We start from the raw sequence: 16,140 nt of genomic DNA, 5'->3' as shown, positions 1-16,140 counted from the left end.
ATACAGCACTAAGCAAAAAGAAAATGTTTATTTGGTCCAGCTGCAGCTGGCTGACCAGTTTTTTAATTTACTGAACAACAATCCAGTAAGATTTGCAAAATAATCTAGAGGCACCCCTCTACAGCATTTCTTAGATCCTTCCAACAGTTATTCCAAATATACTATTTCTGGAGTTGCACAGAAAAACAGACCCAAAACCTCATCTAGACTGAAAATTAAGTAAGATTTTATTTCATTTCTTCTTTTTTTCACCTGTATCAACTCAACAGACCCATTTTCTAGGTTAATTGCACACATGTGAAGACATGCTGGAACCTCTTAAGTAGAAACCTAAAAGACAACAGCAAGCCTACTGCTAGTAAAACAGAGATTTGTGAAATTACAGTCTTTATTCCATTATCAGAATCAAGGTATAGAAAAACTAGAGTAATTTACTGTAACTATACTGAATGATCATCTTTGAACCGGATATCCAGACTTTGTGGTGCATTTTTCAAAATATTTCAATGCCACCTCAATGGGAGAATTTCTGCTCTGGCTCACACAACCTTGTGAGATGCTCTCTGAAGTCCCCAAAAGAATGTTGTGGGATGGCATTTGTTGGTTTGTTTCTAATTATACCATAGCACTGACTGCCTGGTATAACAGTGTAACAGGACATATCAGTTAAAAACATAATGTGTAAAGCATTCAGCTGTTCTATGGAAAATTCCTGGTGCCACCTTCGTCTTCTACAGGTACAAGAAAAATCAAAAGGAATGAAGGACATTAGAACCCTGGCTATGAAAACTGGTGACAGAGCTCTGAAAAGCTGGGCTGTAACTGACCCCACAAACAAAAAAATGCCAACTGCAAATGTCTAATCTGGCTAACAGCTAAATCAAATACCTCAAGATTCAAATGCAAAGGTTATAGTTACTGCACATACTGACCTCTCAGAGATTACAATAGGTCAATGCAAATGGAAAGCTGGATCACAGCCTCCTACACTTCAGCTAGTCTTTGTGTCATTAAAATATTTTTAGTTCTTCATGTAAAATATGGTAATGTCATGTCCCTACTGATTGGATATTTTTTTAACGAATGAAACTGATCCATATGTGAGAGCGTCAAAATGAAAACATCATTTCAAGAGGAAAATTAAAATATGTTTCTACTACTTTAAAACAGTTTTTTATTATAATTTTTTCTCCCTGTGCATATAACAATTCCCAGTGGAATCAACAATAGCTGCCAAAATGTTTTCAATATCTTGGCTCTGTAAGCTGCTACTACATATTTCTGAGTAGAACATCAGTGCAATCAAAATTATTCTGGGTTCTAAATCTCTGGTATACAACCAAACAAAAATGACAATATATAAAGAGACTGTACTCAAAAAGGAATTTCCATACAGGCAAGTATTTCCTCAAAGCAATAAACATTAATGACAGTCTAAGCACACACAGTCTAAGCACACATAATCTAATTTTAAGTGTATAACAATAACCACAGAAGTACAATTACTGACATGTTCTACATGACATGTCATCATATGTCATATGTTTTATATTCCTTTGTAAGATGAAGTCATTATAAAATAACTTGAAAGCCATGTTTTTTAACCACATTTTCAATATGGAAGAGTAAACAAATCTGTAACACAAATCCTTTAAGATGGATTAAGTTTGTTTTGGATTTTTTTTCAAGAAAAAGAACAATAATTTCATTCAAAATTAAAAACCGCCCCAGAAAAAAACACAGGCTACATCCAAACAGACAAGAAGAAAAAGAAAAAAAGTGCTTAGAATGGTGTGCCTTGAAGTTTTAACACTATCATTCTTCTTTTTTTTCCCTAGTAACATCTGTCTTACTGAAAAGTACAATTTCCAAATGCACATTTCCAAACTACTAGCTATACTCCAAAGTAGTCTACTAACATGGAACAAGGAAGCTGTGTTTAATCTGATACACGAATAATCTTTAGTAATAAAGAAAAAAGTAAGAATGTAGTTGAAGTTCTGCAGGTGACGTGTAATAGCAGTTAAGCAGGTCTAAATGTAGAGTCTTTTCACCAGTAGAGAGAACTCCAGGGAAAAAAGGTTCACTTGTAATAAACTATTACCTTATGCATTTGATGCATGCCCTCCTGTGGATAATCTGTAGGCCCCATTGATGGCATGGGATGTGGGACACTGGGCGGACCAGGACTTGGCCCCATCATGCTGTGAACGGAGCCAGGAGATGGCCCTGGTCCTGGACTAGGTCCCAGAATCGGTCCAGGTGAAGGTCCTGGTCCAGGGGAAGGACCAGGATGAGGCATGGCGCCAGGGTCTGTAGGCGTGGACATCTATTTTCTGTCTCCTTTTCAATTAGCAGAATAGCTCTAATAACAAAAACAAAAACAAAACAAAAACAAAACCACAATTGCTATGTGACATTAGGGGCATGGCAAAAAATTTAATAAAATCAATTGTCACATACACACATACATAAATACACATGCAAGCTGTCACCAGCAGAAATTGCTTACACAGTCCTTAATGTTGCCCATTAGCTTGATCATCCTTCTAAAAGCCCACTAGAAAGACAAGGATCCGATAATTCAGTCAATTTCTGGACATTTGTGTGGTACCCACAGAACAAAGCAGCTAGTGTGCTATGAGAAACATCTACCAGAAAAACAGTTGAACTGACTTGTTATCACCAGATGTGTCATGTGGGCCAAGCACAGTACAGTAGTTACTAAAAGCAGCAGAGTAGGGCACCTCTGTAACCTATAGGTTAAAAAAATCTTTCCCTTATCAGCTATGACTAGCCTGAAATTCGTACTTGCAAAATTTCTGGTAATACAGTGAAAACATTAAAAGGATTATTAAGACTATTTTCAAACTTTTTTTTTTCCACTTGCTTGAGAGCACTGAGACACACATGGAGCCACCAGCCTGCCCTGCAGTGGCTGAGTGGGCACAGGCGGAGCCAGCAGTGACAGCGACAGGTTGGAACACGGCCTCACTGCTCCCAACCACACCTTGCCGAGGCAAACAGCTGCAGTGGGAGCCATGGACTGCAGTGAGCAGGTCTGGAGCCAGCGGAACCACAGGGCAGCACTGACACTCACTTGGGACTGGCAGCTTGCCCTAGAGCAGCAGACCAGGCATGAGTGCAGCCAGCAAGGATGGCGGCTGCTCCAATTCTCTCAAATGGGGTCCTAGTGAACCTGACTAGGGCACACTGGCTGCACTCCCATATGACCATTTAGGAGCAGACAACAGAGGCAGAAACTGTTGAAGAAGGTGGTTCTCTCATTAGTGAATGCTCCCTCAGGTATGGTTTTCTGACACGCCACAGAGCTCATTCCCCCTGAACTCACTGCACTAGCCACGTCAGAAGCCTTCAGCCAGCAAGACTATCCATTGGTACATGAAGCTGTTCAGGACTCAGGCTGCCACGAGTGCCTGATGCCTCTCCGTAAGGCTGGGGCTGACCGTCACTCCTGTCACAGAAGATGTATTATTTTAAGTGAGCTGTCAGCAGGTTAAGGAGCCATGGGTGAAGTGAACAGCCTGTTCAGTACTTGTGAGAATGATTAAGAGATTGACAGGCTATTCTCAATGAGTCTCACAAGTCTCAAACCTCCACTGAAGAGAAGATGCAAGTGGACTCAGAACCCTACCAAGAAGGAAGGCAGAGGTCTCTTGAAAACAAACACTGGAAGCTGGCCACTGGCCACACTAGGCGGAACACTCCTCCTCCCAAAAATCTGAAGACAACAAATAGAACTGGTACCATTTACAAGAAGTATGATGCCCTGGAATGGGAAGGACAGTCAACTGATGAGGTAGACAAAGGTCCTTCTGGGATGGGGGAACCATCTGGAGCAAGACAGCCTGCTACCCTCATCACAACTGCCCCTATTAATTAAAAGGGAAAGGGTAGTTGATACAGGTGACTCCCTTCTCAAGGGAAGTCCGCTGCACAGACCAGACCTGCTATGCCACAGGTAAGACTGCTGCTTCCCAGGGCACGTGGTTCTGAAAATGGATGTCATCAGCAAAATCTGCCTTTTTTTTTTCTCCATACCTGAAGCCATGTACCTTTTGCAGAGTGGAAAAAGGGTTCTACCACAAGAGCTAGCAGGGCCCATTAGCAGAACTTTGAACCAGACTGGAAGGAATAACACCAGGCTTCCCAGTGGTAAGCAATGGGATGGCACACCAGAACTTGAGGAAGTGAGATCACTCTATCTACTCCAGGAGGTGTAGGCCATAATGAACTACAAGCATGGGGAAAAAAGCAAGGGGAAGCTTTGCGCCAGTGCCAGAAATGTGACATCACCAACATAAACAAAACTCAGTGGGATGAGTCCTGTGACTGGTGTGCCATGCTGGATGCTTACAGGCTCTTCAGGAGGGATACGCAGGGCAGGTGAAGTAGGGGTTTATAACAGGAGGACAAGAATGTATGGAGCTTACAACTGGCAACAGCAGGATTGAGGCCTTCTGGGTTAAGATTAAGGTATAAACAAATAATGAAGATGTCATCATAGGAGGCTGCTATACAGGCACAACAATGAGATCAATTCCTCAGGTAACCAAGGGAAACCCTCAAATTTCTCCTTATGGTGTAATTCAACCTGACAGATGTTAATCAGGGAGACCACACAGCTGTCACAATCAAATCCAGGAGATTATTGAAACACCTGGATGCTACTTCATGGTTCAAGTACTAAAAGAGCTGACTAGGTGCTCTCCTTGATTTCATACTTGTTACCAGGGAGTGTCTCATGAGTGACAAAGGTGACTGACGCCATTCTTGGGCTCAGTGCCCACAAAGTAATCAAGTTCAAAATCTGTTGACAGAAGGAGAAGCACAAGCAAAACCTCAACTCTGGATGTAAGGAGAACAGATTTCAGGCTGCTCAGGGAATCAGTCAGTAAGGTACCCTGGGAAAATGCTCCTGTAGGTGCTGGGGTCTGTCAGTGCTGGTCACATTTTAAGCACCATCTTCTAAGGGCATAGGAAGAGGCAATTCCCAAATGCCAGAAGTCAAGCAGGGGAGGCAGAAGATGGCTTGGCTGAGGAGGTATCTTCTTTGGGAAGTAGAGGCAAAAAAAGGTGTAGGCTCAGCAGAAGCAAGGTCAGGTGATGTGGGAGGATTACAGAAATGCTGTTCACCACTGCAGGGAGAAAACTTGTACTGAAGCTCAACTGGAGATGAAACTGGCCACAACTGAGGGAGACAATAAAAAGAGGGGTTTAAATGCATTAATAGCAAAAGGCAGTGGAGAAATAACATAGTCCTCTTACAAGATGAGAACAATCACCTCACAAACAAGGACATGGACATGGCAGAGGTGTTTAATGCTTTCTTTACCTCTGTCCTCAATGCCAGTGATGGATTAAGGGTCTTGAGTTGGAGGACAGTGGTTGAGAGAATGATAAACTCCCAGTCCCAGGGCCCTGAGTTGGAGGACAGTGGTTGAGAGAATGATAAACTCCCAGTTCCCTGTAAATCTGTAAGACCCAATGGAATTCATCTGAGAATACTCAAAAGAGCTGGCTGATTTCATTATGATGTCTCTTTCCTTTTTGGACAGTCTTGAGAATCCAGATAGGTCCCAGTTGACTGGAAGCTGGCTGACGTCGTCATCACGAGACCTCTCTCAATGATTTTCTAATGGACTTGGGAATCCAGATAGGTCCCAGTTGACTGGAAGCTTGCTGATGTCCCAGTTTTCCAGAAGAGCAGGAAGGATGAGCCTGGAAACTCCAGGCCTGGCAGTCTCACTTCAGTGACTAGCAAAATTATGGAGAGTATTATTCTGGGAGGTATTGAAAACACCTGAAGGACAATGCAGTCATCAGTCACAGCCAACATAGGTTCATGACAGGAAAGTCCTGCTTGTCAAAATTAACTTAATTTTATGACAGAGTAACCCACTCACTTGATCAAGGGAAGCCAGTTGATGCAATCCTTTTGGATTTCAGTGAAGGTTTCAATACTGCCTCTCACAGGATCCTTCTGGACAAAATGTCCAGCACACAGTGGGGTAAACACGTCATGTGATAGGTGATCAACTGGCTGATGGGCTGCACAAAGGGTTGCAGTGAATGGGGTGGCATCAGGCTGGTGACCTGTGACTAGAGGAGTTCCACAGGGCTCCTCCGCCTTAGGGCCAGTGCTCTTAAACACAGTATCACAGAATGGTTTGGCTTGGCAGGGACTTTTAAGATCATCTAGTTCCAATCTCTCTGCCATGTGCAGGTACCCCTTCCACTGGATCAGGTTGTTCAGAGCTCAGTTATTCAACCTGGCCTTGAACACTTGCAGAGATAGAGATCTTCAACTTCTCTGGTTAACCTGTTCCAGTGGCGTCCAACCACCCCCATCATAAAGAATTTCTTCCTAACACTAATCTAAACCTATCTTCTTTAAGTTTAAAACCACTGCTCCTTGTCCTGCCACTGTGTGCCCATACAAAAAGTCTCTCTCCCTCATTTTTATAAGGCCCCTTCAGGTAGTCGAAGGCCACAATGGGGTCTCCCTGAAATATCCTCTTATCCATGCTGAAAACCCCTCTTCTCTTGGCCTTTCTTCACAGGAGAGGTGCTTTATCTAAGCTTCTTCAAGGCCATCTTCTGGACCCACTCCAACAGGCCCGTGTCTTTCTTATACTGGGGACCTCACACCTGGAGACACAGCACTCCAGGCAGAGTCTCATAAGGGAAGAGTAGAGGGGGAGAACCACCTCCCTCACTCTGCAAGCCACATTTCTTTTGATGCAACACAGGATGCAGTTGGCTTTCTGGGCTGGAATTGCACATTGCACACAGAAGGCTTACCTTCTCAAAAGACTTGGAAGAAGGACTTGAAGGGATACTAAGTTTGCAGATGATACAAAAGTGGGAGGAGCTGTTGGCTCCCTCAAAGGCAAAGAGGTCCTACAGAGAAACTTAGAAAAATAGGAAGACTCAGCCATCACCAAAGGTATGAAGTTTACCAAAGCCAAATGCCAAATCCTGCGCCTGGGATGGGGCAACCCTGGATGTACAGACTGGGGAATGAGATGCTGGAAAGCAGTGCCACAGAAAGGGACCTGGAGCTCCCAGGCAACAGAAGGCTGAATGTGAGTCAGCAGTGCCCTGGCAGCCAGGAGAGCCAGCCGTGTCCTGGGGGGCATCAGGCCCAGCACGGCCAGCTGGGCAACGGAGGGATTGTCCTGCTCTGCTCTGCACTGGGGTGACCTCACCTCGAGTGCTGGGGGAAGTTCTGGATGCCACAATGAAAGAGATATAAAGCTATTGGAGAGTGTCCAAGGGAGGGCCACAAAGATGGCGGAAGGCCCAAACCAGAAGTACCAAGGAGCAGCTGAGGTAATTTGGCTTGCTTAGCCCAGAGAAGACAAGACTGAGGGAAGACCTCACTGCAGCCTACAACTTCCTTATGAGGTAAAGAGGAGGGATACTGTCACTGTGTCTCTTCTATGTGGTGACCAATGACTGGACCCAAAGGAACGAACCTGATGCTCTGTCACAAGAGTTCTAGGCTGGATATCAGGAAAAGTCTCTTCACCCAGAGATTTGCTGGGCACTGGAATGGACTCCTCAGGAATGTGGTCATGCCACCGAGCCAGACAGAGGTCTCTGGCTCCTGGTGTGGCTCTTGTGGTGCCCTGTGGAGCGGCAGGAGCTGGACTCAATGATCCTTGACTTCCAGCTCAGGATATTCTGCAATTCTATGGCTTGATACCTTGGGATCCCGTTTCCTTGCAAGGTAAAACACAGAGATGCCTATGAAGCCTCTCAGTTCAAAATGCTACAGTCACTAATGAGTCCTCTACAATCCCACAACATGACCACAAAAGGAATCAACTTATCAAATGTTCACAACTGCAAACACTGTAACTTCCTCTAAGAGGCCTATGTCTTGTATGAAGGACAACACACATTTCCACACAACAAATAGTTTTTACATGTGTCAATCATGATATTGCAAAATCTAAGACTGACACAGCTGAGTCACCGTGTGCATTATAAACAAAATTCAATCCATTTAACAAAGCAAATACCTAGCACCACCACTACAATCCAGAAGAATGTATACAGAACCATAACACAATCAATAATAGAAGTGCTATCAGCATAGAGTATCCCAAAATATTTCACAAGACATCTACCTATACCCATGTGTTAAAATAGGTATTAAAATCTTTCCCTCTATTCACCTATTCATCCTGTTTCAAATTCAATTCGCAGTTCTCATAAAAACTACCTCCAATCTCAAGTCCATTAGTTACACTGCCATTTACAAATACATTAAACATAACCTGCATGCAAATTTGAAAAATTTAGTATTCTTTCTGATAGGATAGCAAGTGTCCAAACTATGAAAAACTGTAACTACGAGAGGTGAATGTCTTACACTAGACCTGCATCACTTACACTAGACCAAGTCCCTTCATCACCTTTCTCTGAGCAAAGACACATCTCACATAACTGGGAATTGTCTTAGACAGATTTGTATTCAGACACTTTGTACATCAAAGAAAAAAAAAAGTAATATATAAAATCTGTATCGGGGAATATAAAGTATTGGAAAACACTACTTAAATGCAACTAACAAATCCTGTCTGAAGACAGTCATGGAAATAAAGAGACAAAGCAATTTTCTCTGGCAACAGTAGTCCACAAAATCTAAAAAAATGTCACTCACCTAAACCAGAACACAGTAAGGCCCTCCCAACTAAGTATCTGTTCACAGAAATTTCCTGCTAAAAAGTTTATAGTTTAACATGTTTCAAAAATAGCTTGGTTTGTATTCATTAAGTCTGAGATTGTATTAAAAAAAAACCCACAGAAATTAGACACCCTGCTGTCACTAAAATTCAGTGAAGGCTAGATATCTAAATCATTTAGGCCTTTACGAAAGTCTCATCAAAGTAAAAATCTACAAAAAGACAACAGGTCCAACAGTAGCCAAATTCCATGCAGATAATATTGGTATTATTTTGGCTAAATTCTGGTGCTTGCAACAAAAAAAAAGCAGTATGAAGCCAATTCCCTGCCAAAAGCCAGTCTTGACCTATTTCTTTGGACTGCTTTTTAATGAGTAGTGCCTGTTAGAATTAAAAAACAAGGAGGAAGGAGAGGCAAAAAAAAAAAAAAAAAAGTATGTGTTTCCAACAAATTACAAGACTATTGTGAAATGAAAAAAATAATTAAAAATATCACCTTATTCTTCTAAATGCTGAGGATCTTGGCCCTGATTCTTGAACACATTACATGTTGTTCAATTGTTTTTCAAGTGTCCAATCTTAGAATTTCCTCAAAATGCTTGCTTTATTATTACTTATTATTTAGTATTATTCACATGACTTCAAAGAGGATGTTTTTGGTTTTTTTTTTTCCTGAAGCGTAATCCTTTACCACCTCTTAGATCTATTTACATCAACATGACCAATTTTCTTTTGTGAACCATCCCAGATGAACTACTGGCAACTGAATTAGTTGTGGTGAATCACATGGTTCTTCCTGTGGTCTCAGAGAAGTTCCCCACCTCTGCTGGACACAACCAGAGCTAAGACAGGGAAATAAAAAAGGCATCTATTGTATGTCAGAGTAACTTTAGCCAGATCCAAATACAAACAGCCATATAACAAAGAGTGGAAGATTAAGGGAGACTTAGGATCTCTGCTCAACTATTTCTAGATCAAATGGTTTAGGACAGTGAATATCTGCACTGTGAACAATTTGAAATAACAGTCTCTAAGCATAAATGTTTCTCCACTATCATTTTATATACACTTAGAAAGTGTTGTAGATGTAACTAATTCATTGTACAATATGGTCTTCATGAGTTCAATGTTTTTATTACACACATTGTGGTATAAACCTGCCACAAACCCACAGGTAACAAAGGCGGGGATTTTTTTCACATGAGGAAGTATTAGCAGATCCCAAATGAAAACACAGCAGGTAAAAAACCATTTGCATTACTTTGGAATTCAAGACCAGCTGTACACCCAAAAAGATCCAGGGATTACAGACTGCTTTGATAGGGCACACACCAAGTCTGAGAACAGATGGAGCAGCAAGTATTTATAATTCTTCTAGCTAGTTCCCTTCACCATCCAATATAACTTTCCTCTCAACCTACACTGAACCTCAGCCAGGGTGTTTTGGCCACATTTCCTGCCTTGGATATGCACTGGAAAGTAATGAAACCATACCGCTTAGAGCTTATGAAATATGGACCCACACATCAGCCACACAGACACTGCAAAGCCGACAGTAACTTTGTCTTCACAAGAGAAATAGTTACAATCTAGTTCTCCCCACACATTTCCAACTGCAGTCACGATGCACAGCTGGCTTTGAAAAGATAAACTGTAATCCTGTGATACACTATAGGCTACAGGAGTTATCTTTATTATACTACCATAGAAAACATGGAATTGTACTGTGATTTGTATTACTTGCATAATCTGCTAACTATAATCAAATTAGTATGCTCAAAGTAGACGAGCTGATTCATAATGATAACTCATCATCACTAAATAACTTATACTTAGAAGCAAATCAGTGTTTTGTATTGTACAACTTCACAGGGCACTGCATTACCTTTTATCACGATTTAATTACTGTCATTTCATTAAATGACAACTCAATCAATAAAGAGGTTTACATGAAACAACAAAAAAATCAGTGAGAAGACTCAAATCTTCAACTAACATATACCAGTTATTAGTTCACATAAGAGAAGCCAAACACACTAACAGCTGAGATCCTGCCATTGCATGCTCATGTATGCCATGTCAGTGTAACCTGAAAACCTTCTGCAAGGTAATCTGTAGTTTAAAATACAAACCACAGAACCAGAAATGCTGAACCTTAATTACTTATCCAGACACCTAAGCTAGAAGAAAAAAAACCTCTGCAACACTCCTTTAGCTGCATGTCTAGCTCTCTGCCAGAAACTGCTGCAGGTACCCCCACAGAACTTGCAAAACAGGTGGAATGCTTACACCAGAAACTTCATTGTGGAGTCATGTAGTACAAGAGACAGTTTACTTTAGGATAAGAGTCAGTACTCCTCACCTTGAAATATTTTTGTAGAAATTCTTACTCCTACTGCGTAGATTACAGCTTTACACAAAGTTCAGCTTTTCTCAGTTGCTCTAGCTTACAGCCTACCCTCTCAGGAGAAACTAACATCAGCAGCAAAAAATAACTTCTTAACAGCTGGGAGCTGAAAGTACTCCAGACTGTCAAAAGGCATAACCACAAATCGGAGTGCACACAAGTTAGGCTAAGCTACGCTGCCAGACTTTACTGTGAAGACACTACAGCACAGACATATGATCCTTTTTGATAGCTTTGCTGCAGAGGACAGTAGCCTTCAGGAAAGAAAGAGAGCAGACAGCTACAGCCAAAAGTTTAACTGCCATAAGACCATGTCCAAGATCAATCCCATGTTTGCTATGTATGTAGATTCCACTGTAAATTTCAGGCACAGAAAACTGATACAGGACACTAGTGAATGGTCATGGATTAAGTTTTCATGCTGTGAGCTTTACTACAGGTATTAGCCACCGTTATTGAACACTGTCTTCTCATTTGTTTCTAAATAAAAAGCTGTAATAAAAAGCTGTAAGAGATGCAGACAGAAGGAAAGGAATGCACCACATTATCAACAATATATATTATTGGCTTTACTTAAACAGGGAACAAGAGGAGGAAGAAGGGAGAAAATTGTTTTAAATACAAGCCACTTATATTTAAAACATATATTTTCTGTAAAAACAAACATAATTTTAACATTTTCTCCAATGTCTTGCCTCTAAGTGATCCACCTAGGTGTTCAAACTCAGAAGTGATAAATAGGAAATATTCTCTGCCAACTGAGACAAACAGGAAAATGTTAATGCCCAGTAAGTAATGATTTTGTACACGTCAGAAACAAAGAAAACAATTTTCAGTGTTAGTCTTCTTACTCTACTGTAATTACAAACTATCAAAGCTGTGTTTAAGAAAGTTTTACTTCCTTCCCTTACTCATCCTTCTCTATTTTATCTTGGAAATAAGACATCAGCTTTTCTCTAATGCCAATTTTATGACAAGTGATTTTTATGTCATAATGTTGTGTTTACTATTCCAGTATAAAAAAAACCCCCAACCTAATGTGATAAAGTCCAAAAGTCATGGAGGTCCAGGAAACACCTATTACACACAGAGAATTCTGACAGAGGCAGGAAACACACAGAAATGTAACAGACATTTTGATGAGTAATTTGCAGAAATATTCGAAATCATACAAAGAATGAAGAGTTTCCTTCTGAAAAGAATCACTTGTAGTTCACAGCAATATTACTCATCAGGAGGACAAAAAACACAGGCAAAGTGTAGACATTTTTTAAGTTGCTACTGTGCACATTTTGACCTTAACTTCAAAAGTCCACAAAAACTGGGAAAAATATATATGGAGATAGTAATTTCAAACACATCTTTGTCACGAATATATGTAATATAGGTATGCGAGCTGAAGGACCTTTTCTCCTGTAAATTTTCAAGCCTCAGGTGTTGTTGAAAGCACTTTTCCAAGCTTGACAAGAAACGTTCATAGACTACTTCAGAAATGAACAAACTATCTAAGATTGCTTTGAACAAACTCTTTTGTCACATGTTCCATGCAACACCACAGAAATATCAGTCTTAAAGCTGAGAACTCATGAGAGAAATAATGGTTTTAATGAAGATATACTTTCACCTCTCACAAGTCCACATATTCTGTATGATCCACTTTAAATTTTAAAGTTCACTATCCACACAGTCTTTTTGCTTTCTATTACTGATATATATATACAGACGTAAAAACGTGCCTTGAGGCAAGCCTATCCTTCTGACACACTACTTTTTTTCCTTAGAATCACAAAAGGACAAAAGAAACGAAGTCAGAGACAGTAATAGGGCAATTAGGTTCCCAAAGAGAAAGTGTGCCCGTATTTGCACAACAATAGTAACTTGCACAGAGGAGACTGCCCCACCCCGAACAAGTAACTGGTACACTACCAAAGAAATTAAATTCTGGTACAGTGTTTATCATTTGGGTCTTAGGGTCTGTGTTTAAAACCACTTAACACTTCAGAAAGTTAAAGCAAAACAGGAGAGAATGCAAGCGGAACAACGCCGTGTCGCAGACTCCAGATCAATTCTTCAATGAAAGCATGCAGAACACTCACAGCGGAAAAAAAAACCGCCACCAAACAAAAAAAACCGAAAAAACAACAACTTTTTATCTTCAATTCTTCAGCGGGTTATTTACTTGCGTATTCATATTCACATAAATATTCATAAAAATACATCCTAGAAAGAACAGCGTTAGCCTAACATTCGGTAAGTCCGAATATCAAATATCTGAATCAGATATCAAGAAAAAAAAAAATTCGGTACGATGTATGTAATCTGCAGACACTTTTACACTCCCTTTACATGACCATAACGCACGCTCAGAGAAAAAAAAAAAAAAAACAAAACAAAAAACGACCCAAGCCAATCGTTAAACTGTAACTTCAGATCGAGTTTAGAAGAGCTCTAACTTTTCCAGCCGTGCGCAGTTTGTAGTTCCACCATTATAAATTTAAGAGGGGAGGAGACACCGTAAGAAACTCCATTTCTGCACCGTGAACACAAGGAAGAGCCACAGCGGACGACCCGCGACCCGTGAGCTCAGGAGGCAGCGGGGCAAGGCGGCCGCTCCCTCCCTCCGCGGCAGCAGCGCCGCTCTGCCCTCGGGTGCTCGGGCCCTGCAGGACGGGCGGCGCGCAGGCCTCGGCGCCGGGCCGCCCGCCGCCTCCCCCGCGAAGGCGCCGGGGCGGGCGCGCACAACCAACAGGGCCCTGTTTTCCCCCCCTCCAGCCTTTCTGGAAAGTTTTCTCCCCGGCCGACAGGCTGTAAAACGTCCCTGCCTGGAAATGCGGCCCCGCTGCTGCCTGCCCTCGCCCCTCTATGAAGCAGCGGGTGCGCTGCTGACGGCGCTGCCCGCGCACGGCCCCGTACCTCGGCCGCAGGCAGGCGGGCGGGCGGGCGAGCGAGCGAGCAGCCGGGTCATGCCTCAGGGCTGGGCTGGGCCCGTCTCCCCGCCTCTGCTTCCCTCCGCCACCATGTCACGCCGACCAAACATGTCTGTGCGCCTGTGTGTGGCGGCGGTGACTTCCTGATCCGCCGCCGCTTGCACAGGCGGAGGGACGAGAAAGGCCACCCACCCTCCTATCCTCCCCCCGCCGCCGCCGCCGCCGCCGCTGCCTCCCGCCTCTGCCCCGCAGCGGCCCGGGGACGGGCTCCGCTGCCCTCCGGCCCCGCCCGGCAGCTGGCTGCAGCAAGCGCTCTGCCGCCCACCCCCGTCTCCGGCTGGGCACAGAACTTTTCCAGGTGCCAAAACACCGCCGTCCCCTCTCCCGACATAGGGGCAGGCGAGCCGCAGCTACCTGAGCATCCGCGCGCGTTTGCATCCTCGCTCCCGCCCGGCCGGGTTAAAAAAAATAAATTTCCGCGCACACCGGAAATAAAACGCTTTTTTGCTTGGCAGGCGATTCCAAAATTGTAAGCGCATGTTTTGTGCTACTCTGCTTGGAGGTGGGGAGGAGGAGGGGGGCGAATTTCTGCAGGGAAAACGGGAGGGGTAAGACGACATGCAAGCTATTTTGGGAAGTAAACCGCGACACCTTTACAGCAGGAGTGACTGCACAGTTCAACACAAGAGACCGAAAAGCAACAGGAGCCACAGCCCTGTTGGGCTAAAGTCCCAGCCCCCGCTTCTTCCCCCTCCCCGGTGTGTGCAATGTTTGTGACAGGCAAGCAGCGATGATCCGGATCATGGCCTCCCTCGCTCTGCCGGGGAATGCCGCTACTCTCCTCGCAGGCGAGACCGCTCCCCCATGCACCATGTTCCTCCCTCCCCATGCCTCCCCACTTCCCCTTGCTCGGCTGGGTCTGCGCCAGCGTGTGCCACGGCAGAGAAACAGCCCCACCGCACCGCGCTCTGCTGCCTCCGGACACCCTGAACTTCACCCTGCGACCCTCGGCAGCTGCAGCGGAGCCTCCCCCGGCCCGTCCGTGTGTGCTGTCGCTCCCCAATGATCCATTTCTCCCGTGGCCGCTTCGCCCGCAGCCCGTGACACGCTCACTGGGCGGCAAGACCGAGAGTGCCGCTGACTCACGAGTCAGCCACCGGCGACTCCGTGGGGGTTCTGTCGCTCCCACTCCGGCGATCCGCACCGTGATTATTCCAGAATAATACCAGATCAAAACTTTCTTCTCTCCACCCACTGGGGAATATAAATATTCGGGAGGGCTGGGCGCCGGGAAAGGTGGGGAGAGGAAGCAGGTGGCACGGCGGCGGCTGGGACCGACGAGGCCGTGTCCGGGGAAGGGGAGCGATGGGGAGAGGGAAGGTGGGCACGGTGCGAGCCGGCACAGCCGGTGACAATAAAGGACCCTGCCGGGCACGGGGAGCCGACGGGGTTGAACCGAGTTGCAAGTTGTATTTACCTTCCGCCCGGGCGGAGCGCCGTGCTGAGCGCTGTCGCTCCTCTCCCCCCTCAGTGAGTCATCCGAGTCCAGAACCGGAGCGAGGGACTAGATTACGAACATGACTTCATTGATGACAGCCATTCCCTCCTCTTCCTAAACTCCTGCCCCTCCTCCGGCCCCCCCTTCACGGACGCCACTGCTCAGGCAGCGGTTTTGCTATTGGTCAGCCGGGCAGGGAGTGCCCGCCCTCTTGCGTAGAAGGGGCGGTTCTATTGGCCTGCGGAGCTGTCGCTCATCCGGAAGGCCGGGGAGGGGGGGGTGGAGGTGTGCAGGCGCGCGCGGGGCGGGGTGCGCTGCGCTCCGCGGCGCCGTGCGCAGGGCGAGCGCTGCGCTCCCGCGCTGGCCGCGCAGCGGTGTCAGCTTGCGCTCCCATCGGGTGTGCTCCCGCGCCCCTCCCAGCTCGCCCCTGCGGCGCGGAGAGAGGGGCAGGACCTCTTTCCGTGCCAAGGCGGCAGCAGGGCGCGGGCGGCACTCGCAGGAGTAGTTTGGGGAAGAGGTGAAGAAGGTGCTGGAACTGCGCTGTGCCTCTGCCCCACTGGAGGGGCGGGGAGGAGCCAGCCTGACGGGCCT

At 44.9% G+C, this 16,140-nt stretch overlaps 1 protein-coding gene across 6 annotated transcripts in view; it reads right to left on the bottom strand.

Annotated features, from left to right (window-relative positions):
• The window catches only part of SMARCA2 (SWI/SNF related, matrix associated, actin dependent regulator of chromatin, subfamily a, member 2), a 116,890-nt gene extending 101,204 nt beyond the window's left edge, over positions 1-15,686 (bottom strand). For 2 of the 6 annotated variants that reach the window (XM_041486086.1, XM_041486090.1), the window contains exons 1-2: positions 15,529-15,686; positions 2,105-2,365 (exon numbers count right to left, since the gene is read on the bottom strand). In XM_041486086.1, coding sequence (XP_041342020.1) covers positions 2,105-2,329 — 225 coding nt within the window. In that variant the 5' untranslated portion in view covers positions 2,330-2,365; positions 15,529-15,686. Of the gene's footprint in view, positions 1-2,104; positions 2,366-14,037; positions 14,165-14,465; positions 14,568-15,013; positions 15,412-15,528 lie in introns of those variants that run through there. The other 4 variants (XM_041486089.1, XM_041486088.1, XM_041486087.1 and 1 more) reach the window with 4 other exon arrangements.
• Positions 15,687-16,140: the final 454 nt, after the last annotated feature.

The sequence above is a fragment of the Pyrgilauda ruficollis genome, unplaced genomic scaffold (genome assembly GCF_017590135.1).
Source record: "Pyrgilauda ruficollis isolate IOZ18807 unplaced genomic scaffold, ASM1759013v1 scaffold74, whole genome shotgun sequence".
NCBI classification, from domain to species: Eukaryota; Metazoa; Chordata; class Aves; order Passeriformes; family Passeridae; genus Pyrgilauda; species Pyrgilauda ruficollis.
This window is presented reverse-complemented; position numbering and strand designations above follow the sequence as displayed.